Source organism: Papio anubis, chromosome 7 (assembly GCF_008728515.1).
Source record: "Papio anubis isolate 15944 chromosome 7, Panubis1.0, whole genome shotgun sequence".
Taxonomy (NCBI): Eukaryota; Metazoa; Chordata; class Mammalia; order Primates; family Cercopithecidae; genus Papio; species Papio anubis.
Genome location: NC_044982.1, coordinates 16,233,164 through 16,257,096, shown reverse-complemented (window position 1 = coordinate 16,257,096; position 23,933 = coordinate 16,233,164). Strand labels below are relative to the sequence as shown.

General features: G+C 42.0%; 1 protein-coding gene across 4 annotated transcripts in view; it reads right to left on the bottom strand.

Annotated features, from left to right (window-relative positions):
* The window catches only part of NRDE2 (NRDE-2, necessary for RNA interference, domain containing), a 52,325-nt gene extending 36,315 nt beyond the window's left edge, over positions 1-16,010 (bottom strand). For 2 of the 4 annotated variants that reach the window (XM_003902154.3, XM_009212127.4), the window contains exons 1-3: positions 15,714-16,010; positions 2,237-2,345; positions 802-1,035 (exon numbers count right to left, since the gene is read on the bottom strand). In XM_003902154.3, the coding sequence (XP_003902203.2) occupies positions 802-1,035; positions 2,237-2,345; positions 15,714-15,777 (407 nt within the window). In that variant the 5' untranslated portion in view covers positions 15,778-16,010. The other 2 variants (XM_031667914.1, XM_031667913.1) reach the window with 2 other exon arrangements.
* Positions 16,011-23,933: the final 7,923 nt, after the last annotated feature.

Below are 23,933 nucleotides of genomic sequence, written 5' to 3'. Positions count from 1 at the left end.
CGGTGAAACCCTGTTTCTACTAAAAATACAAAAAATTAGCTAGGCGTGGTGGCAGACGCCTGTAATCCCAGCTACTCAGGAGGCTGAGGCAGGAGAATCACTTGAATCCGGGAGGTAGAGGTTGCAGTGAGCCGAGATCGCGTCACTGCACTCCAGCCTGGGTAACAGAAGTGAAACCCTGTCCCCCCGCCAACAAAAAAAAAAAAAAAAAAAGAAAGCAGAGTAAAATATGGGAGAAATAAAGCCCCCAAGGAATGGAAATACTGTAGTCATGAGCTGTTTTCCACCACCTTCGACATAGTGGTCTTAAACAAATATGAAAGAGAAAAGGAAAAGGACAAATGTAACAATTATTTAAGTGCTATGTTAATCTTAAAAGGGTGTGTGATCATGTATACACACAGGAGTTGATAGCAGTGACTGAATGAAAGATAGATGAAGGCAGAGAGAGATGCTTCCCTTACCCTGAGCGTGGAGACCCACGGCCCTCAGAGGGGGATCCCTTATCTGTGAGGTGCACTGGCTCACAGACCCGCCGCGGCACATCTGCCATCTTCTGAAAATCCCAAGGACTTGCTGTCTGAACCAGACTCACACAATCGTCACTATGTCTAAATAACATTTCTCAAATAAAATCGTGTCCTTAATTTTTTCCCTTCTCTTTTTTAAGCTGATATAATGGTAGAGCTCTCTTCTGATTGAGTGACTACATGGTTATTTGAATATCTAATTTGTGACAACAATTAAGGGAGAAAAACTCAGGACTTAAAATATCATAGGTGCTTGAGAACAGCAACCTACTTCGGTTTCTCAGATTGCCTTTTACTGCCTACGACGCCTCTGGAAGGTTTGTCCTTTTCAGAATCGGTGTCTGTCTCAGACCTGCTGCTACTCGACTGCCCATGCTTCCTCTTTGTTTTCTTATGATGCTGATGCTTCCTTTTTTTCTTTTTCTCTTTCTTCTTTTTTCTGCTTATTTGTTTGAGCTTTTTGTCAGTGTCACTTTCATCCGAAGGCTCTGATTTCAGAGGACTCCTGTTTGGGAAAATCAACATTAGAATTACTTTCTAAAAAGATGTAGGAAAAATAATACTATGTAAATAAGTCAACAAATATTTAAGAGGGAACTCTATACATGTTCACACAGATTTACTATTTGCCCATATATTATACAGTAACTTCCTGGATTACACCTTACCTGCAAGACTCAGGAATTGGACCTAAAATAAAAACAGGTGAAGAAATTCTAATTTTAATAGTTTCTAAACCTATACTTTCATACTTACACATCTTTAAATGAAAGTAACCTACCACTTATCAAATATAGTATTTTTTAAGACATTATTAAAGGTTGACTGGGTGTGGAGACTCACTCCTATAATCCTAGCACTTTGGGATGCCAAGGCAAGAGGACTGTTGAAGGTGCTCGGGAGTTTGAGACAAGCCTGGGCAACGTAGCAAGACCTCATCTTTATTTAAAAAAAAAAACAACAAATTTCAAAAAAAAAATCATTATAAAAGGTTTATTTTCAGTGCCACATATTATGTCAGCATGTCGTTAATAGAAAAAAACAAAACATTTAATTGTGGTCCGTGTTTTCGGAGATGACAATGAGCTCTTCTTCCTCATTACTGAAGTATCTAATATCTACCAGCTTCCTCTCACGCATCAACTATTCTCAATTTCCAGAGGCTTCTTACACATTTAGAGTATGGGGTTTCATAGCCTATTAACCCTATTAATGAAATCATCTAGTCTATATTTGTGAGAGAACTTATTTCTCAGTTCAATGATCTAAAACAAAACTCTTTCACAGTTGAGGAGAGATGTGTGCCATCTTGCTTTCCCTGATGTTTTCATGCCATTTTTAATCTTATATTATACAAGCTCCCTCTATTTTTACAAAAGGGTTGAAAATGCAACTAAAAAAAAATCTGAATTATGATATTCTAAAGGTTACTAATGAGGCTAGTAAAGTTACTTGAGAATCACAATGATGCCATTTCCCTCTTGGCCTAATTACAGGCACTAACTGTGTCACGTACTTGCCACTGCAAAGCAAAGAAAAAAAAATTAATACAAGAGGTAAGGGAAAATAGTCAAAGATCACCTCATTACTTTAAGTAAGAGTTTTACATAGCTCTTTTATTAGAGTTTTCTAAGGAGCATCATTTCAGCTAAGCTATAGATAGTAAACTGACAAAAACGAAAACACATCTGTCAAACAAAAACTACCTTGTCAGCGGTGACCCTTCAGAAACATGGGCTGGGGCTGCTTCAGTCTGTTGGCTCAGGGACGTTATGGATCCAACACAAAAGCTTGGGTTGCTCAGCCAGTCTAACTCTGCACAGGCAAAAGGAGAAAAGATCAATGAAATTAGTTCAATATGATTCTAAAGCAGGAGATCTATCCATCTTATCAGCTGACATCCTAATTCACAGCCAATGTCAGCCAATTTTGAACAGTCAGTCCAAAGTCCGCAGAAGCTGAACAGAATCCATGAAATTTTTATTTCACAGGGCATGGCTTTAAAACACCCGAAAATATTCAAGACCAAAATCCTTCCATGATATCAAGTTGCAGCTTAAGCAAAAGCCATGTAATAAGTATGGGCTAAAAGGCAACAAGGCATTATGCATTCCATCCACCCACACTGTCTAATGAGAGTGAAAGCTTCCAATGCATTAGGTTTTTATGACCTCAAATTTGATTCAGACAATTCCTAAAAGTTAAAAAATCAAACTGGCTGGGCGTGGTGCCTCACACCTGTAATCCCAGCACTTTGGGAAGCTGAGGAGGGCAGATCATCTGAGGCTGGCAGTTCGACACCAGCCTGGCCAACATGGCGAAAAACCATCTCTAGTAAAAATACAAAAATTAGCCAGGGGTGGTAGCACACGCCTGTAAACCCAGCGACTGGGGAGGCTCAGGCAGGAGATCGCTTGAACCCAGGAGGCAGAGGTTGCAGTGAGCCAGTATCGCGCTACTGCACTCCAGCATGGATGACAGAGTCAGACTCCACCTCAAACAAAACAAAACAAAACAAAACAAAACAAAATCAAATCATGCATAAAAGCCCACCATGCTTAACATTATTACAGAAGATTAAGATATTTTTTAAAATATTCCATGTTCTACCTTAGTACACTAACTTAACAAACCTTTCCTTATAATAGTACTCTTCTTTGGAAATAAAAACCCAAGATGTCAACTTTTAATGTAAAATTATATAAATGTTAATACTGTGGTGATTATCTCTAGGTGATTATATTAAATGTCTAAAGATTTTCTTCTTTCTGCTTATCCATAATTTCTTACTTTTCTACAGTGAACTATTTCTAAATTACTTATTTTCTAACTTTTAGGAGTCTTAGCTGTGAAGGGAAGAAAAAACATGGGATGGCAGCAGCAAGGGAGCCCAGAGTGGGGTTTGTATTTTGTCCTGTTTTGTTTTAGGATGGGAGGCCAGCGAATATTCATATCCTGAAGAGGAAGAACCTGTTAAATGGTTGAAGATACAAAAGAAGAGGGAAACTGCATTTTTGAACAGTTTTATTGAGATATAATTTACATACCATAAGTTTCAGCCATTATTCATGTACAATTTGACAGATTTCTAGTATATTTACAGAGTTGCGCAGCCATCTCCAGAACTTTAAAACATTTTCATCATCCCAAAACAAAACCCCAGAGCTATTAGCAGTCCATCCCTATCACCCACCTCCTGCTTCCCTGCCCCGCCCACCTCACCCCTAGCCAAACACTAATCTGTTTTCTATCGCTCTAGATTTGCCTATTTTGGACATTTAATATAAATGAGCTCATATAATATATGTGGTCTTCTGTAACCTTCCACAAAGTTTTCAAGGTTCATCCATGCTGTAGTGTCTATCACTAACCGCATTCCTTTTTATTGTCAGATAATATCCCATTTTATGGATTTACCACATTTTACCTGTCCGTTAGTTGATGAACACTTGGATTATTTCTTTTTAGCTATTATGAATACTACTACTCGGAATATTTCTGTACAAGTTTTCATATGGACATATTTTCACTTCTCCTGAGTGGACACCTAGGAGCAGAACTGCTGGGTGATACGGTAACTCACGTTTAACATTTTGAGCAACTGCCAGATTATTTTCCAAAGTAGCTGTACCATTTAGATTCTCATTAACAATGTACAAGAATTCCAATTTCTCCATATCCTTTTTTGTTATATTATCTTTTTTATTACAGTCATCCTAGTGGGTGTGATGGGTTATCTTGCTGTAGTTTTGATTTCCATTTCCCTAATGACTAATGATGCTGAACATCTTTTCATGTGTTTATTAGCCAATCACAGATATTCTTTGAAGAAGTTCTTTATTCTGGATACTAGCTCCTTACAGTAACTGTATTAGTCCGTTCTCACACTGCTATAAAGAAATACCCAAGACTGGGTAATTCATAAAGGAAAGAAGTCTAACTGACTTGCAGTTCCACATAGCTGGGGAGGCCTCAGGAAACTCACAATCATGGTGGAAGGCAAAGAGGAAGCAAGGACCTTCTTGATGTGGTGGCAGCAGAGAAAAGAGTAAAGAACCAAGGGGGAAGAGCCCCTTATAAAACCATCAGATCTCATGAGAACTCACTCACTATCGCGAGAACAGCACGGGACGAACTGCCCCCAGGATCCAATCACCTCCCACCGGTTCCTCCCTTGACACTTGGGGATTATAGGGATTACAATTCAAGATGAGATCTGGAGGGGCACACAGAGCCAAACCGTATCAGTATTTGCATCTTAGTATGGAGGAGACACCAGAATGTATGCCTCCTGACAACAGGTGCTGTTTTAATCACTGGCTTATAGTAGGTGTTCAACAAATACTTGTGAGAAAGAAGGAAAAGAGGAAGGAAGAAAAATCTCAAAGAAAGGAAGGAATATTAAACAGCACAGAAAAAAGGGAAAGAAGTGACAGATTCCAACTTAAGTGCCTACAGCAGGCCAAACACCAGGCTAATCACTTAAATCCTTTTCATCTTTTAATCCTCACAACAAGGCTCTATGGCAGGTATTATGATCACCATTTTATAGAAGAGAAAACTAAGACTCAAAGGGGTTAAGTAATTAGTAAGGTCATACCTAGTAAATGCTAAACAAATGCTCATGCAACTTTCTACTGTTTTTTTCCTTCTGAGGTTGGTTCCCTTCACTTGGGCCTAATTCCTGGCAAAAGATATGTGAAACTAGTTCCTGTTGCTCACTGAGATCAAAATTATTTCCACAATAATCAGATTCTATCATGAAAAAGGAAAAGTGGAAAAAGATGGAACAAACAGAATTCAGGAAAAGATGCTCTCAAACAATTCCAGTATATTTCTACATAAATATTCTAGATAGTGATGACAGCTGGAAGAAAATGTAAAGAAATACAGACATCACAACATACAGCGCGAGACTCTTCAAAGAAAGTCCTTCAGAAGACACAAGAAAGGCTTTTTAAATTTGAGCAATGGGGTCTTGCTGTGTTGCCCAAGCTGGTCTCAAACTCCTACGCTCAAGCAATCCTCCTGCTTCAGCCTCCCAAGAAGCTGGGACTACAGGCGTGCCACCACTGTGCCAGGCTTTTAAGGATGCAATTGAGGCTTTGCTGTATGGCACTACTATGGGGGAAAAAAATTCAGAAAGAAAGAAAATTTGGCCAGTGCATCTATTATACTAGCACTTTGGGAAGCTGAGGAGGGAGGACCACTTGAGCCCAGGAGTTCAAGACCAGCCTGGGCAACATAAGGAAGACTCCAACTCTATTTAAAAAAAAAAAAAAAAAGCTCTTGGGTTTTGAACCTGAATCATGATGGATCCTCTGTGACCTTCATGACAATCAAATGACCTTCTGTGGAGCAAAAGGTATTTTCACCTGACAAGTAGTTGTGTTTTATTTTATTTTTTGATAGCATATTAGCAGTAGACATGCAGGGAATATCAGAAGTAATACTCACTGTATGGCAGGCTTGGAAAGATTTTGGAAGTCCTCTAGTCCATGAATTTTCAAACTTTTCTTAGCCAAGGAACTCACTTTTCAAAGAGAATCTTGCAGAGAAGTCCAACATGAAGAACAGAAAAGGCAGGGATGCTCTCTAGTTGGGAGTTCAGAGGGAGGGGCTGGGTCTGAGATGGCTCTTCAGAGCTCAACCTGGACACCACCCCCTCCCTTATAGACCAACAGCTGGAGTCCCAGCTGTGGCCAAGGGCAAGCATCTGAACCTGAATCTGTGACTCTTCATCCAGTTCTCTCCATCCCACACCATGGGAGCTTCTCTTCACTTTCTCAGCTAAGGGGGCTTGTTCTCCTAAAGTCTCCCTGCAGTTAGTACACGGGGCTCTTATGGCAATCTTCACATTGTAATCTCATTATCTTCCCACTATACTCTAAGCCAAGGGTCAACAACTCAAATCCTTATAGGGACCAGATTAGTAATGACTACTGTGATACTACACAAGTGGCAAAAGAAAAAAGAAACACCACTGGCTTACAACTCTTATATCCAAGTTTCCAGCTCCCTCCCCTCCTCCCATCTGTCACTTCCCAAACTATAGGCCCCATGAGGGCAGGGCCATGACTATTCTCTACTGTATTCCCAACTCCTAGCACAGTGCCTTGGTACAAAGCAACTGGACTCGATAAATATCTGTTGAATAAATAAAATGAATGGGGATATGCACCACATCTTTGCATGTTTATACTCCAACACCTAATCAAATGAACTGAAGAAATTTGAAATCTTCAAAAAAAATCCATTATCTAGGTATAAAGTACAACTAGTATAATTCTTCCTTTCTTCACTGTAAATGTATATTTAATCATGACATAAGTTGCTGAACACCAACTCCACGCCCAGGCACAGGTCGAGGTATTGGGGGTACAGTGGGGAACAAGAAAGGTTCTGCTCACATGGGGCTTATAATTATAACCTTCACTGTCAAATAAAAACTTGCATTGTTAAATTCAATTTTAATTCAACAGAATTCTGGAGAAAGTGATCTGAGATGAACAGACGCTTTATTAATCAGATTGCAAAGTCCTTTTCAACAGTTACATCCTCACGTAATTTACATACTTGATGGATATAAAATGTGTACATAGGTAATTGTGCCAATACTAAGCAAGATGTAACATTTATAGAGAAGACCAGCAGCACACCAAATACCTACAATTTAAGAAAGAGAATCCCACTGGCTGACAAGGCTTTTGTCCTTGCAGGTTAGTAAATTACGAGTTAGAATGTGCCTGGAAATTAACACTCTGCCATACATTTTATTATGCATACACACCAAGCAATGTGGAAACATCAGGCAGAAAAACCACGTTAGAACTACTGCCTAACAAAAATAGGCAGGTATCTGGTAGAAATGTAGCATGTATAAATTTTCAGCATAATTTAACAGAAAATAATATAATGAATCACCACTGAATAATTTCAGCTGAAATACTTTTTATGAACATTTATTATGTAACCCCATTTCTCCATCACTAGTAAAAATGCTTTAATTCTATTACACATAGAGGGAGGAAGGAATTGCCATGAAAAGATCTGAACTTTAAAATAGATTTTTAACTATAATTGGATAAAATATCCAAGTTCTACATCCATTCCCCTTCTATTATAACGAAATAGCACTGATTACTAGTTCCTTTGAGTGAACTCAGACGTAAGTGCTCCTCCTGAGACGGTAATTCAAAAAACATTTCTAGGGCCAATTGTATAAATAAAGTAGTGTATATATTATGGAAGAGATTTGTTCCTTTAAAATAAATAAGCCTAACAAAGGATCTGGGAGCACAAACTTATTTATACAAAAAGCACCAGCAAACATGGCTGAGAACTGCATTTAAGATGATTATTACAGAGAACCTGAGCAAAGTCAGCCCTTCCATAGCAGTTAACCTACAATTTGAAGAGGCCCAGGAATTCCAAAGGTATTATATAAAGGACCAAAACCTCAATGTTCTAATACCATAGCATGGTTTATAACACAAGTTCTGTAGTTAGAAGGACCTATGTTCAAACTGGTTGTTTCTTGGTTGTGCAACTCTGAACAAAGTAACTTCTCTGAGTCTCTTTTTTTTCATTTGGCAATTTTTTACCAACAGCCAGGTATTGGTCTAGGTGCTAGGAATGCACGATGAGTAAGACAAACCCAGCACTCCCTTCATGGAGCTACCCTACTAGCAGTCACTTCTACGCAATGTGACAAATGCAGAGAGAGAGAAAATAGACAGGGAATAATGAGAGCACGCTCCCTAATTCAAACAAGGTCTGAATCAGAGAAAACTGCCTTAGAAAATATCTCAGCTAAGATCTAAAGGAGGAGGAGTGAAGGAAATATGCTCCTAGAAAGTGTCTGGGAAATAGACACTGAGAAATAGGAGAAGTGATTGTGGCTTGGACATTGGGACTGAGGGAAAATGGGGGCAAAATGAGGCAGGAGAGGTAGGGCCTTAAAAAACATGTTTGAGAGCTTAGCATTACCCTAAGAGCAATGGGTAGATGGTCATGTTTTGAATGAGAGTGACAAAATCAGATATACTGTTTGAAAGATCAGCAGCAAAGAACAGCATTTAAGAGCACACATTTTAGACCAGGCATGGTGGCTCGTGCCTGCAATCCCAGCATTTTGGGAGGCTGAGGCGGGTGGATCACTTGAGGTCAGGAGTTCGAGACTAGCCTGGCCAACATGGTAAAACCCCATCTCTACTAGAAATACAAAAATTAGCCAGGTGTGGTGGCGCACACCTGTAATCCCAGTTACTCAGGAGGCTGAGGGAGGAGAATCATTTGAGCCCTGGAGGCAGAGGTTGCTCTCAGAGTGGGCGGAGATGCCACTGCACTCTAGCCTGGGCGACAGAGTGAGACTCCATCTCAAAAAAAAAAAAAAAAAAAAAAAAAAAGAGCAAACACTTTGAAGCTAAATTGCCTGAGTTCAAATCCTGACTCTGTGACTTACTAACCATGGGACCTTCAGAAGTTACTTACCGGCTCCCTCTGTGCCTACATTTGAAGAGTATTAATTTCATACAGTTGTTATGAGAATTCAGTAGGTTAGTAGTTGTAAGGCATTTAAACCAGCCAGTGTCACATAGTGTTGTTTTTAAATAAAGACATTTTAAAATTCTTGCTACAGTGTGGCGAGTGGCTCAGGGAGCAATGGTAGGACTAGTGGTGGGGATGCTATTTTAGGAGGCTGTTGTAGTAATCCAGGGGACAAAAGTTAGGTAGTGGTAGTAAGCCTACGGAGAAACTAAGGACTTTCAGAGTTGTTTGGAAGGACTAAAGAACTGAATGGGTGTGTGTCTAAGTTTCGGTTTGGGTGAATGGTAGTGCCATTTTCTGATGTTTGGACACAAGAAGAAAAAGGTTTGGAGGAAAAAGATAATGTGTTTAGTTTCTTCCCCAAATACGGATAATATGCTTCATATAATACGAAGATTAAATAAACTAATACACCATCTTCCATTCCAAATCTGTCAAATATTTGATTCCCAAGCAACAATGTTTTAGGGTACACAATCCTAGTCAACAATCTGAGGGTAGGAAGAAAAGCTCCAGAACTGAAGGGGTTAGATACTGGGCGCTCTCTGCTGCTCTTGACACAATGGATGCTCCTATTCCTGTTGGTTGAAAGAATGAATTTTACTAAACATAGCCCCACCAGGCTCATTACTGAATGTGATACCTACTTAAATCCTGGCCTCTTTGTTTTTTTCTAAGATGGAGTCTCTCACTATGTCACCCAGGCTGGAGTGCAGTGGTGAGCCCTCAGCTCACTGTAACCTCCAACTCCCAGGCTTAAGCAATCCTCCCACCTCAACCTCCCGAGTAGCTGGGACCACAGGAACACGCCACCACACCCTGCTAGTTTTTGTTGTTGTTATTAGAGCCCAGGCTGGTCTCAAACTCCTAAGCTCAAGTGATCTGCCCGCCTTGGCCTCCCAAAGTGCTGGGGTTTCAGGTGTAAGCCACTGTGCCTGGCCCCTGGCCTAACTTTTAATGGCAGCCAGAAAGAGGAGAACAGCGCCCCTCTCACTCATTTTGGTATTGGCTGTCTTTCCTGTCCAGGAGTTTAACATTTTTTTTTTTTTAATTGAAACTCTGCACCCACTTCTTGCTAATACTATTTTACATTTTTATAACATTTTTATAGTGTAAGGCAAAAAGTACACTGCTTCTATTTATAACAGTAAAAGACTGGAAAGAGTCCAAATGTCCTTAATAGGGGACTAGTTGAATAAAGCATGTGACAGCCACACGATGGAGTTCTGTGCACTAGTAAAAAGAAATGAGGAAGATCTCTATAGAGTGTAGAGCGATCTCCAGGATCCAAGGTAAAATGCAGAATAGTACGCATTTAAGAAAGAGAGGGGAAATGTAGTTGCTTATAGATACAGAAAGGAAGAAAAAAAAATGGGAAGATACCATGGGATAATGAAAATGTTAGTCTGCAGGGGAAGGAAAGTGACATGTTGGATAAACAGAGATGGAAGGCTTTTCTTCTCTGAATATACCTGGTTTACAATTTTAACATTAGACTAAGTGTTTTATAACATTATAAAGCAAAATCAAATTAAAAAGAAAAACAATGCCTAAAAATGGAAAACATTTACATTTATATCACCATATATCAAACTGGTGGTAAAATCACACAGGGAATTGTTTCAAGTGATTTTCAAACTCAGTAAATTGACCGCATATCCACTGTGGGCTACGTCCTTAAAACAAATAGAACCATAAAAAAATCTGAAACTCTTAGTATTAGTCACATTAACACTGTTATTTTGAACATATACAGAAATTTTAAAATTAAATCAAAGAAGTAAAAGGTTCATAATCTTACATTTGGAGTGGAAATACTAATATGAATTCCTGATGTATTTTTCTCTTCCTGGTTCCATCCACTGAAAAAGTCTAGAAGTAATGACAACACAGTGGTGATGATACCCCTAACAACCCAGTGTGTGGTTTTCATATATCCATACCATTTTCCACTAAAAGAAACCAGGATTCCCTGGAGAAATGGCCAACTCCAGGCCACAACAGAAAATATAAGTGATGATTCCTGGACATCTCTTTGGACAGAAAGCAAGAAAGCTATTAAATAAAGATGATTGGGTCAGGCCCGGCATGATGGCTCATGCCTGTAATCCCAGCATTCTGGGAGGCTATGGCGGGAGCACCGCCTGACGCCAGGAGTTCAAGATCAGCCTGACCAATGTAGCAAGACCCTATCTCTAAAAACATAAATCAATCAGCTGAGTGTGGTGGTGCACACTAGTAGTCCTAGCTACTCAGGAGGCTGAGACAGGAAGACTGCTTGAGCCCAGGAATTGGAGATTGCAGTGAGCTATGATCGCGCCACTACACTCCAACCTGGGCGACAGGGTGAAACCTCATCTCTTTAAAAAAAAAAAAAAAAAAAAAAGCCTACCTGCAATGGATTGAAATATAAACGTTAAAAATTCATGACTTCATAATGAAAACAAAAGACTTCATACCTCACTGGTCACCTCGAGAAGTTACTGGGACCCCAACTCATTATTCTGAAACTAACGAAAGGAATGAATCAAGTAATCAAGTAATTATCCTAGGCCAGGCGAGGTGGCTCACGCACTTTGGGAGGCCAAGGCAGGTGGATCGTTTGAGGTCAGGAGTTTGAGACCAGCCTGGCCAACATGGTAAAACTCTGTCTCTACTAAAAATACAAAAATTAGCCAGGAGTGGTGGCACATGCCTGTAGTCCCAGTTACTTGGGAAGATGAGGCAGGAGAATCACTTGAACCACAGGTGGAGGTTGAAGTGAGCCAGATCTCACCACTGCACTCCAGCCTGGGCGACAGCTAGACTCTGTCTCAGAAAAAGATAAAAAGAAAAAAGTATTTATCCTATATTTCCTTCCTACCTAAACTGTATTCAGGGTATCCCAATAGTTCTTCATAGAATAACTGATGTTAATAAATACAGGAGGAACGATACGATTAGAAAATAACCATTTTGCAACCTCAATGAAATAATAATGAATCTAAACAATAATCATAAATGGCTGCAAAAATCATTAGCTGTAAGGTTCACAGGCTGCTTCATATGGGATGAAACAGGTTGCAAACACATGAATCCACTGGTCAATCTTAACATCACTAAAACAGAAAACGTCAGACAGGGCATCCTCCTGATATGATTCCATAGTAAGTGCACTGCTCCCCCAATGAGGTACTTTCAACAAAAAGATTAAATCTGAATAACTAATTGACTAGAGCTAAATACCAGTTTATATGAAATACTGGGATACAGAAGCATGTTAAGTGACACTATGAGGATTTGGTGGGAAACGTTTACAGGACAAATAACACGGTTTCCTCAAAAAATCGACCACATGGAATGAAGGAGAGGGAAAAACTGACCTATATTGAAAGAGACCTAAGGCATACATCCACAAAATGCAACGTTGGCTTTATTTTGGAAATTGACTTGAACAATCCAACTGTAAAATCCCATTTTTGAAACATCTTGTGAAACGTGAACACTGACTGGTAAGTGAAAATGACCAGAAAAGAACTATGGCTTGTTTTCACTACAGGAGATAATGTTGTGTTTACATTTTTTCAAAAGACAATACTTTATAAAACATACTTTTTTTTTTTTTTTTTGAGACGGAGTCTCGCTCTGTCACCCAGGCTGGAGTGCAGTGGCCGGATCTCAGCTCACTGCAAGCTCCGCCTCCCGGGTTTACGCCATTCTCCTGCCTCAGCCTCCCGAGTAGCTGGGACTACAGGCGCCTGCCACCTCGCCCGGCTAAGTTTTTGTATTTTTAGTAGAGACGGGGTTTCACTGTGTTAGCCAGGATGGTCTCGATCTCCTGACCTCGTGATCCGCCCGTCTCGGCCTCCCAAAGTGCTGGGATTACAGGCTTGAGCCACCGCGCCCGGCTATAAAACATACTTTTACACACATTTTCCTGATCGTAGATATCCAGAGGATGTCAAATAAATATTATTTAAGAGTAAGACTCCTCTGCAAAACTTCGATTTCCCCCTCTCAAAATAAAAGGATAAAGCTTTGTTATTGAAGATCACTACCCTTCATCACCACCAGCCCAACCACATTTCCCAAGGCTCCTCTTTATGCCACTATATCTCCAAACAAACTAGATGATTTGCAGTTCTCATGTTTTTCTTCTGCAGGACTTGAAGGCCCTGGTATACCCTTCCACCATCTTTATTTGTCCAAATCCTACTCTCCTGAAGATCCATCCAAAACTTAACTCTTGGCTAGGCACAGTGGCTCATGCCTGTAATCCCAGAACTTTGGCAGGCTGAGGCAGGAGGATCACTTGAGCCCAGCAGTCTGAGATCAGCCTGGGCAACATAGCAAGACCCTGTCTCTACTTAAGAAAAAAAAAAAAGAAGCAGGCCGGGCACATTGGCTCATACCTGTAATCCCAGCACTTTGGGAGGCCAAGGTGGGCGGATCCTCTAAGCTCAGGAGTTCCAGACCAGGCTAGACAACATGGTGAAACCCCATTTCTACTAAAAATACAAAAAATTAGCTGGGAGTGGTGGCGCACGCCTGTAATCCAAGCTACTCGGGAGACTGAGGCACAAGAATCACTTGAAGCCGGGAGGCAGAGGTTGCAGTGAGCTGAGATTGTACCACTGCACTCCACCCTGGGTGACAGACTGAGACTGCCTCAAAAAAAAAAAAAAGTAAAAGAAAAAAAAATTAGTTCCTACATAAAGCCTTCTTTGAACCTTCTATTAGAAGTAATTATTCCTGGGCTGGGTGCAGTGGCTCACAAGTGTAATCCCAGCACTTTGGGAGGCTGCGGCGGGCAAATCACTTTAAAGTTAGGAGTTCGAGACCAGCCTGGCCAAAACGGTGAAATCCCGTCTCTCCCAAAAACACAAAAATTAGCCAGGCATGGTGGCGAGTGCCTGTAGTCCCAGCTACTTGGGAGGCTGAGGCAGGAGAAACACTTGAACCTGGGAGGAGGAGGCTGCAGTGAGGCAAGATCGTACAACTACACTCCAGCTTGGGCGACAGAGCAAGACTTGGTCTCAAAAAATAAATAAATAAATAAATAAAAAGAAGAAGTAATTAATCCTGTAGTTAACCTACGATATGTATAACATCCTATCTTGTACTATACACTTTTTAGGTGCACTCATGCATTCGTGCAACACATAATTATTAAGTAACTACTATCTATCTGTACATCTAGAAAATATTTATTTAACACCTATTATATTTTGGACCTGTGCTGGGGCTAACTATGCTCCAATGAACAGACAAACACTGCACAACCTGATAGAGATTACAGTCTAGTAAGGGAAGACTACAACTTTACACAAGAAATTACTCACAATTATAAGAAACAGGACGAGCGCAGCGGCTCATGCCTGTAATCCTAGCACTTTGGGAGCACCAAGGCAGAGGATCGCTTGAGCTCAGGAGTTTGAGACCAGCCTGGTCAACACAGTGAGACCTCGTCTCTACTAAATATTAAAAAAAATTAGCCAGGCCTGGTGGTGCACACCTGTAGTTCCAGCTATTCATGAGGCTGAGGCAGGAAGTTGAGCCCAGGAGTCTGAGGCGGCAGTGAGTTATGACAGCGCCACTGCACTCCAGCCTGGGCAACAGAGTGAGACCCTGTCTCAAAAGAAAAAAAAAAATTAGGAGAAACGTTACAAAAAGTGTAGGAACTATATGAGAGGATGTAACAGACGTGTAAGACTCAATTGGGCTCTGTCGCATATGGCACATAATTTAGAATTACTTTTTCTTTTTTTTTTAAGAGACAAGGTCCGCCCCCCAGGGCGGGATGCAGCGGCAAGATCATGGCTCACTGCAGCCTCAAACTTCTGGGCTCAAGCAATCCTCTCACCTCGGCCTCTTGAGCAGCTGGTACTACAGGTGTGTACCACCATGCCCAGCTTTTTTTTAAGAGACAGGAGTCTCGCTATGTTGACCATGATGGTCATGAACTCCCGGGCTCAAACTATCCTTCCACCTACATGTGTGGGCCACCGCTCCTGGCCAGGATTAATTACTTCTTAAATGAACTATGTACCCCAATTTTGAACAATGCAGCTCTGCTGGAAATGTCTGGGACTTAAGTAAAATGTGTAAAGCCATAACCTGATATACAGTAGGCCCTCAAGAATAAAAGTTAGTTCTTTTCACTGGGTGCTGTGCCCGTCCAGAGAGAAAATGATTAGATTTTGGATACTAATCCCCTAGCTCTAGGCTGCTAAGTAATACCAACCTAATAAGCATTTCACAAATAAGTAAAACAGGAAAGGAAGGAATACGTAATAAAAACATTCTGCATTTGCATCAAGGGTTTCCTTGAGATGTCGAGTATCACTATTCCCAATTTAAAGATGAAGTAACTGAGGCTCGAAAAAAGAACAGGACCTAACAACATCGTAGAGAAGTCCCAGCTCCAGGGCATCTGCTGGTCTCTCTCCACCCCTCCATAACTCTACAACCTCGGCCCAGAACAGGCCTTTGGGCCCCAGACCTCGGAGGAGGTCTTGAGCCTTTCCCAGAAGGCTTTGCAGCGCCGCGGAGAACTCTGGGATACAAAAATCCAAGGCAAAAGGCTAGACCTGGGCCCGAAAAACGGCCTCTTAAGCCCCCCAAGTGCCTTCTTCGGCTCGTTTGTGTGCTTACCTTTCCTGGAGCTCCCGCTATCGGGAGCCTCACTAATCCCCGCAAAGGCCGGGAACAGCGCCATGACCACAGGCCGTACCGCAGTTCCTCTCTATAGAGATGGCGTCGGCGAGCGAGCATCGGTGTGAGGACCCCGGCCGTCGCGGTACACTCTGGGAAATGTGGTTTTCGCAGCGCTAGCTGGGGCTTGACCCTGAAGCGGGAGGGGCGGGGCCCAGAGGGGAGGGTGGCCAAGGGACGGGGGCGCGGCGGGGCAGGGCGAGGCAGGGCAAATCAGGGCAGGGCGGGGCCAAGGGGGGCGGGGCGAGAAGTGACGGGTTCCTAGTGGTTGGGACCCTGTGAGAACCGGAACTGCGAAAACCGGGGGAGGGAATTGTTCACGGCGGAAAGGGACTAAGGAAATTGGGATTCCAATTCGACCCCTAAATTCACACTATCCTTGCTAACTGGGTCAACTTAAACGCTCTAAGCATCTGTTTCCCTATCTGCAAAATGTTGAGAAGATTAAATGAACATATTTATAAAGGGCCTAGCATTGAGTCCGGCCCATGAAAAGCACTTAATATGTGTTAGTTATTTTGTGAATTATGATTGCAAGTTCGGCTCAAAGTCATGTGAGATATCCAAACTTCAATCAGGTTATCATATTAAATACCCCACAACAAGGAAAAGTGGAAAGTCCCATCAAGTTCAAGGGTCTTTGATAATTATGAAATACCTGTCTATGAAGCATTCTTGACCCTGGTTCCCCCCACCGAAAATCTAATCACACCTGCTACCAGAAATATAGAGAATAAAGGAACAACTTAGAAGACTTTGTACCACCAAGAAACAAGTAGCCAAATTTAGTATGTGGGAAATTATAGAAAACAACTGTGCTTCCTTCACATATCAATGGCTTTAAGAGCACAGGAGATTGTAATAGATACGAAGATCTTACAGACACATCAAGCAAATGCAATGTATCTTTGGCCTCACCTCATTATGATTCTGATTGGACAAACTGTAAAAAGACCTTTTTAAGATAGATGGAGAAATAAGAAGGTACGCAGAGTACAAGCAATTCGTAAGTAATTCTTGTGAATTCTGTTAGAATTACTAAGGTACTGATATCACTGAGGTGACTTTTATGTATTTATTTTGAGACAAGGTCTCCTTCTGTCGCCCAGGCTGGAGTGCAGTGGTGCGACCTCTGTTCATTACAGCCTCAAACTCCTTGATTCAAGCAATCCCCTCACCTCAGCCTCCCAAGTGGCTGGGACCACAGGCTATACCACCATGTCTGGCAAATTTTTTTTTTTTTTTTTCAGGTAGAGGCAGGGTTTCACCATGTTGCCCAGGCTGGTCTCGAACTCCTGGGCTCAAGCGATCTGCCCCCCTCAGCCTCCCAAAGTGTTGGGTGCCTGTGCCTGAGCCACCGCACCCAGCCTGTGATGACTTTTTAAAGTTCTTATATATTAGAGATATATACTGAAGTATTTGCAAGAGAAAATAGGTAGGTAAATGAAGATATATTTATTAGGATCCCAGGGAGTTAAAGATCTGTATTAGATAGGAAATACATTAGAAACCAGAGATGCAAATGTAATCATCTAATCAAGGAATGGATAGACTCTAACGAAGGCTGCAGACCTGCATAAGAATTAGGTTCTATGAGTCCAAAATAGACACCCTTAAAGCTTTGAAGTCCCTGGCAGAGTACTTACAAAAAGGAGCTTAGTATGACAATAGGGGCAGTAATTCCTGCATGTCTTCAACTTTAAATCTCAGGTTCTGCCAAAATCTTTGACTCTAAGTTACCTCAATTAATTGGGGCAGCATTTGTCTTTCTCAGCAGATCACTTCAGGTAACTGGGATGGAAATAGTCTATCCCAATGCCTCCTATCTTTCCACCCCAGAAAAGTAAGAATTAATATGGAAGTTTTAAGAAATTAAAACCATAATAATGTTTCTGTAATACGAAGGAATCTGGGTATTTAGGTATATTGTGTACTTACAAATGTATAAGAGAATGTTGCTCAGGAGACCCTTCTCACAAGAACAACTTAGGCCGGGCGCGGTGGCTCAAGCCTGTAATCCCAGCACTTTGGGAGGCCGAGACGGGTGGATCACGAGGTCAGGAGATCGAGACCATCCTGGCTAACACGGTGAAACCCCGTCTCTACTAAAAAGATACAGAAAACTAGCCGGGCGAGGTGGCGGGCGCCTGTAGTCCCAGCTACTCGGGAGGCTGAGGCAGGAGAATGGTGTAAACCCGGGAGGCAGAGCTTGCAGTGAGCTGAGATCTGGCCACTGGACTCCAGCCTGGGTGACAGAGCGAGACTCCTTCTCAAAAAAAAAAAAAAAAAAAAAAAGAAGTAAAGCAGGCAGCTAGTCTGTCCAGAAAAAAAAAAACAAACGAGAGGCTGGGTGCAGTGGCTCATGCCTGTAATGCCAACACTTTGGGAGGCCAAGGTGGGAGGATAAAGTGTTTGAGACCAGCCTGGGCAACAAGGTGAGATACCGTTTCTACAGAAAAATTTAAAAATTAGCCAGGCATGGTGGTGCATACCTGTGGTCCCAGCTACTCGGGAGGCTGAGGCAGGAGAATTTCTTGAGCCCAGGAGATCAAGGCTGCAGTGAGCCATGATCGCACCACTGCACTCCAGCCTGGACAACAAAGCGAGACCCTGTCTCAAAAAAAGGAAAAGGTAAAAAAAAAGGAACGGAAAAGAGGTGGGTATGAGTGAGAGCTAAAAACTATAGAAAACAGCCTTTAGGTCATTCCAGAAGACATGATATGAACAAAAGGATCGGCAAGAGGCAGCTAGATACAAAATAGGTAGGTAGTCAGTACTTGTTTGTTGGCAAAATACTGCATATATAATTCCCACTCACTTTTGGAAAAGGATATTATAGAAAAGGAATAGGGGGCCAGCCATGGTGTCTCATGCCTATAATCCTAGCACTTTGGGAGGCTGAGGCAGTTGGATTGCTTGAGCCAAGAAGTTCGAGACCAGCCTGGGCAATATAGTGAAACCCCATCTCTATCATTTTTTAAATAAAACTTAAAAAAGAAAAAGGAATAGGTAGTGAACATGCTTTGTTTAGTTTAGTTTAGGTGGCAGGCTCCTTTCTGAATCCACAAGAAGTCTTGTCAGCACAATGTGGTCTGGCTGTCCCAGCCCCATCTGACGGGTTAGGATAAGTGCGTGACCCAGCTCGGTCATGTCCTTAGTTGATAGGTGCTCAACCCAGCTCTGACCCAAGCCAGGCCAAGCAAAGTTCTTTTCCATGAATTTTGAAACCAGAACTGAAAAGGAAAAAGTTATCTCTGTTTGTGTGTAGACTGCAAGATATAATAGTCCAGGAGTAGAGATGCAGAGTAAACTGCCTGTGGAGAGAAGATAAAACCAGGAGTGAGCTGGACAGGACGGCCCCGGGGTTTTGGAACTCAAATTCTAATTCTCCCTAGAGCTCAGCCTCATTCCTAGGCTTGCGTTCTAGGAAACAGCCCAATATCCTTATGATACATTTCACATTTCAGTAAACAAATTCTGTCACTTGCTACCAAGAGTCCTAAATGATACAGAATGAACGAGTGAATGAATAAATGATACCATTTCCACACTCAAAGTCACAATCTCCGAACCTGAGGATACTCCAATTGTTGATAGTTTGAATGACAAATGACACTTTTAAAATGGTCTACTCAGAACATGTATAAACAAACTCCATTCATCTGAAGAGGGAAAGAATCCTCACTCACTGATCAAGAAAACCGGAGAAACGGGTCTATCAACTCCATCAATCTTAAGGAATTTTCTGGTAGTTCCTATGAAGTCAAACGAAAGAAAATGTGCCCTTTGGAAATCAGAAATATCAGCAAGGAAATCAAACAGCCTGAGCCACTTCACTGGTGTGATCTTTTTTCTGTTTTATTTTATTTTGTTTTGTTTTGGGGTGATGGGGGTCTCAGGTTGGAAATGTCTCAATATGTGGACACAATCCCAAGTAACAGATCTTCAGTCATAGTTAACCAGCCTATTTATGCCTAACTCACAATTCACGCACTCCAGAACCTGCTAAAATATGTAAAGTTATGCAGAAAATAGAGAAGAGGGACACCAATAACACTTAATAACTATACTGTAGTCTAGAATAATCATTAAGAGAACCCTGCTTGGGTTTACTGTCCTAAATGGAGGCTGGGGTACATTTTTAAGAGCCTTGGATAAGAGTGACTTTAACCAGAGTTTTATTTTTTATTTTATTTTATTTTTTATTTTAGTTTTTTGAGACACAGTTTTGCTCTTGTTGCCCAGGCTGGAGTGCAATGGCACAACCTCAGCTCACCACAACCTCCACCTCCCATGTTCAAGCGATTCTCCTGCCTCAGCCTTCCCAAGTAGCTGGGATTACAGGCATGCGCCACCAATCCTGGCTAATTTTGTATTTTTAGTAGAGATGGGGTTTCTCCATGTAGGTAGGCTGGTCTCAAACTCCCGACCTCAGGTGATCTGCCCACCTTGGCCTCCCAAAGTGCTGGGATTACAGGCATGAGCCACCGCGCCTGGCCCTAACCAGAGTTTTAAAAGATTAAATCAATCTTCTTGGGTAGCTCACTCTTAAACTAGCACTTCTTCCCAAGATGCTCTGAAACAATTTTCAGCTTTCGTTGTGATTATAGCTCTTCCAGAAGGTGATAGGTTTTATGTTATGTTGATAGTGAAAGAGATCAACGAAACAACACAAACCTCTTTTTTAAAAACTGATTTACAAATAGGCAAATAGTTAAATCACCACTGTTCAGGCTGCCTTTCTTTGACTAGAAAAATGACATTTTAAGAACTGGTTTGGTCCCAGTCTCCATTTAAAATTTCCTTAATCTTGTTGATGTTTGTCTCTCTGGCAATTCTCCTGGCTTGTGGGTGCCCATTTTTAAAGTGTGGTCAGAGGTGTTGGCTGGTTCCTATCTTCCCCCTTGTATTAACATCTGCACCTCTTTTCATTGCCTCCTCTCATTGCCAAAAAGAGTGAAAGTGTGAATTTTTTCACCTGTAAATTTCCAGTTACAGGGGAAAGTATCCATATTAAATTTGTTTTCACCTTTTGCCTATTTATTTAGGAATACAGAGAGGAACTATTCTCTCCTACCATTTTAAGCATGATGCAAGAAAAGTTTTCAATACAGAAAAGTATAAAAAAGATGGGAATGATCACCCATGTTTCCATTACCCAAAATAAAGACAAATATTATTTTGGAGTTTGTTTTGTTTTACATTTTATTTTATTTTACATTTTTAATTATTCAGACAAGTCTCCCTCTGTCCCCCAGGCTGGAAAGCAATGGTGAGATCACAGCTCACTGCAGCCTCAGCCTCCTAGGCTCAAGGGATCTTCCTGTCTCAGCCTCCTGTGTAGCTGGGACGACAGGCGCACATCATCATATCAGGTAATTTTTAAATTTTTTGTAGAGATGGGGTCTCATTTTGTTGCCCAGGCTTTGTTTTGTTTTCTTAGAGATGGAGTCTTGCTCTGTTGCCCAAACTGGAGTGCCATGGTACGATCATAGTGCATTGCAGCCTCAAATCCATGGGTTCAAGCAATCCTCCTGCTTCAGCCTCCTGAGTAGCTGGGATTACAGGTCTTTCTTTCTTTTACGTTTTTCCTGTATCTTAGATTATGGATAATTTTTTTCATCATAGTTGTGATTGCTCTTTCTCTTAATGTTATACAAAAGCATTTCTGTTTTATTACAGACCTCATAAACATGTATTATTAGATTGGTGCAAAAGTAAGTGTGGTTTTTGCCATTCCTTTCAATGAGGAATGGCATTGAAAGGATGCATAATATTTCATTCAATGGATGGAATTACAATATACTTAATGACTCCCTGTAGCTAGGTATTTAGCAAACCTCACCTCTTATGTCATCTCATCAATGTTATCTATGAGTTCTCCAAACTGTGAACTGGCTGGTCAGGATTGTCAACCATAGGATTTTATTTTATTTTATTTTTTGAGACGGAGTCTTGCTCTGTCACCCAGGCTGGAGTGCAGTGGCATGATCTCAGCTCACTGCCACCTCCGCTTTCTGGGTTTAAGTGATACTCCTCCCTCAGTCTCCCAAATAGCTGGGATTACAGAAACCCACCACCATGCCCAGCTAATTTTTGTATTTTTAGTAGAGAGGAGGTTTCACCATGTTGGCCAGGCTGGTCTCAAACTCCTGACCTCAAGGGATCCACCCACCTCTGCCTCTCAAAGTGCTGGCATTACAGGTGTGAGCTACTGTGCCCTGCCAACCATAGGATTTTAAGTTGTAGCTTGTCCACCAGCAGCCAAGACAGACATTGTTGATGACGAACAGCCATTTCACTGGAGCATGAGGAATGAGGTGTGAAAAAAGCAATCAAGAGGGGCACAATGACACTTTCTAAAAAGATAAATATGTCTGGGTGCGGTGGCTCACGCCTGTAATCCCAGCACTTTGGGAGGCTGAGGTGGGAGGATTACCTGAGGTCAGGAGTTCGAGACCAGCCTGACCGACCTGGTGAAATCCCATCTCTACTAATAATACAAAAATTAGCCAGGTGTGGTGGTGGGCGCCTATAATCCCAGCTACTCAGGAGGCTGAGGCAGGAGAATCGTTTGAACCCGGAAGGCAGAAGTTGCAGCGAGCTGAGATTGTACCATTGCACTCCACCCTGAGCAAGAAGAGTGAAACTCCATCTCAAAAAAAAAAAAAAAAAAAAGCAGACAAATACAACTTCAGATAATAAAGGCAAGGTTCTACTCAAAGCATATTCAGCAAAGGCCATACGCTATGTGTCAAAGGTACATACGGACATCTCAACAAACAAGTCTGCCTGAAGAGTTAAGTGCAAAGATGATCTATAAATGAACAAAGGATTACTACCAGCACCGCGGAGGTGGAGATTAACTCTGCCCCTTTGGATGAATCCAAGGAAGTGGAGCTACTTACCCGGGTCTTACAAATGAGAAGTAGTCCCTGGGACAGATGAAGGAGAAAACAAACATAGGCCGAGAAAGCAGCATGCACAGAAGTCCCAGGTTATAAAACAGCAAAGTGTGTTCAAAGATCCTCAAGGGTTCTCTGGCCACAATGTGATAGGAGAGGCTGGGGGCCTGCAAAGACTGTGTGGGATCCGGACATGAAGAACTCTGATGTCATAGGTGGTTTAATAATTTGTCCCTAGTTCCGCTGGGCACGGTGGCTCATGCCTGTAATCCCAGCACTTTGGGAGGCCGAGGCGGGGGAATCACGAGGTCAGGAGATCAAGACCATCCTGGCTAACATGGTGAAACCCCATCTCTGCTGAAAATACAAAAAATTAGCCGGACGTGGTAGTGCACGCCTGTAGTCCCAGCTACTCAGGAGGCTGAGGGAGGAGAATGGCTTGAACCTGGGAGGCGGAGGTTACAGTGAGCCGAGATCATGCCACTGCACTCCAGCCTGGGTGACAGAGCAAGATTCTGTCTCAAAATAATAATAATAATAATAATAATAATAATAATAATAATGGTTCTTCCCAGGTGTTAAACTCTGAATCTTTGGAGTTTCCCCGGTGATAGGATAGGAGTGTCTTTGTTATTCATGGTGGCCTACACCTGAGTTTATGCTAACAAGATAACTCAGATGGAGGATGCCTAGAAAGACCAACTCTGTGATTAGAGAGGAGGGGTTTCTAGCCAGCCCGACCTCTAGGGAGTAAAGGTAGCTAGAGGCTGAATTTGATCATATTGAATAACGCGCCAGTAATTCAGTCCATCATTCCTATGTCATGAAACCCCAGTAAAACTCTAGACACAGGCTGAGCAAGCTTCCTGGTCGGTAAACACGACAGCATGCATCCTGATTCTCAGAGGGCACAGAAATTCCATATTCAGGACCCTCTCAGAACTGTCATTTGGCTGGTCCTGATTGGTATCTTTTTTTTTTTTTTTAGGCAGTCTCGCTCTATTGCCCGGGATGGAGTGCAGTGGCACAATCTGCTCACTGCAACCTCTGCCTCCCAGGCTCAAGGGATTCTTGTGCCTCAGCCTCAAGTAGCTGGGATTACAAGTATGCACAACTATGCCCAGCTATTGTCTATATTTTTAGTAGAGATGGGGTTTCGCCGTGTTGGTCTCCGACTCCTGGCCCCAAGTGATCCACCCGCCTTGGCCTCCCAAAGTGATAGGATTACAGGCATGAGCCACCGTGCCTGGCCCTG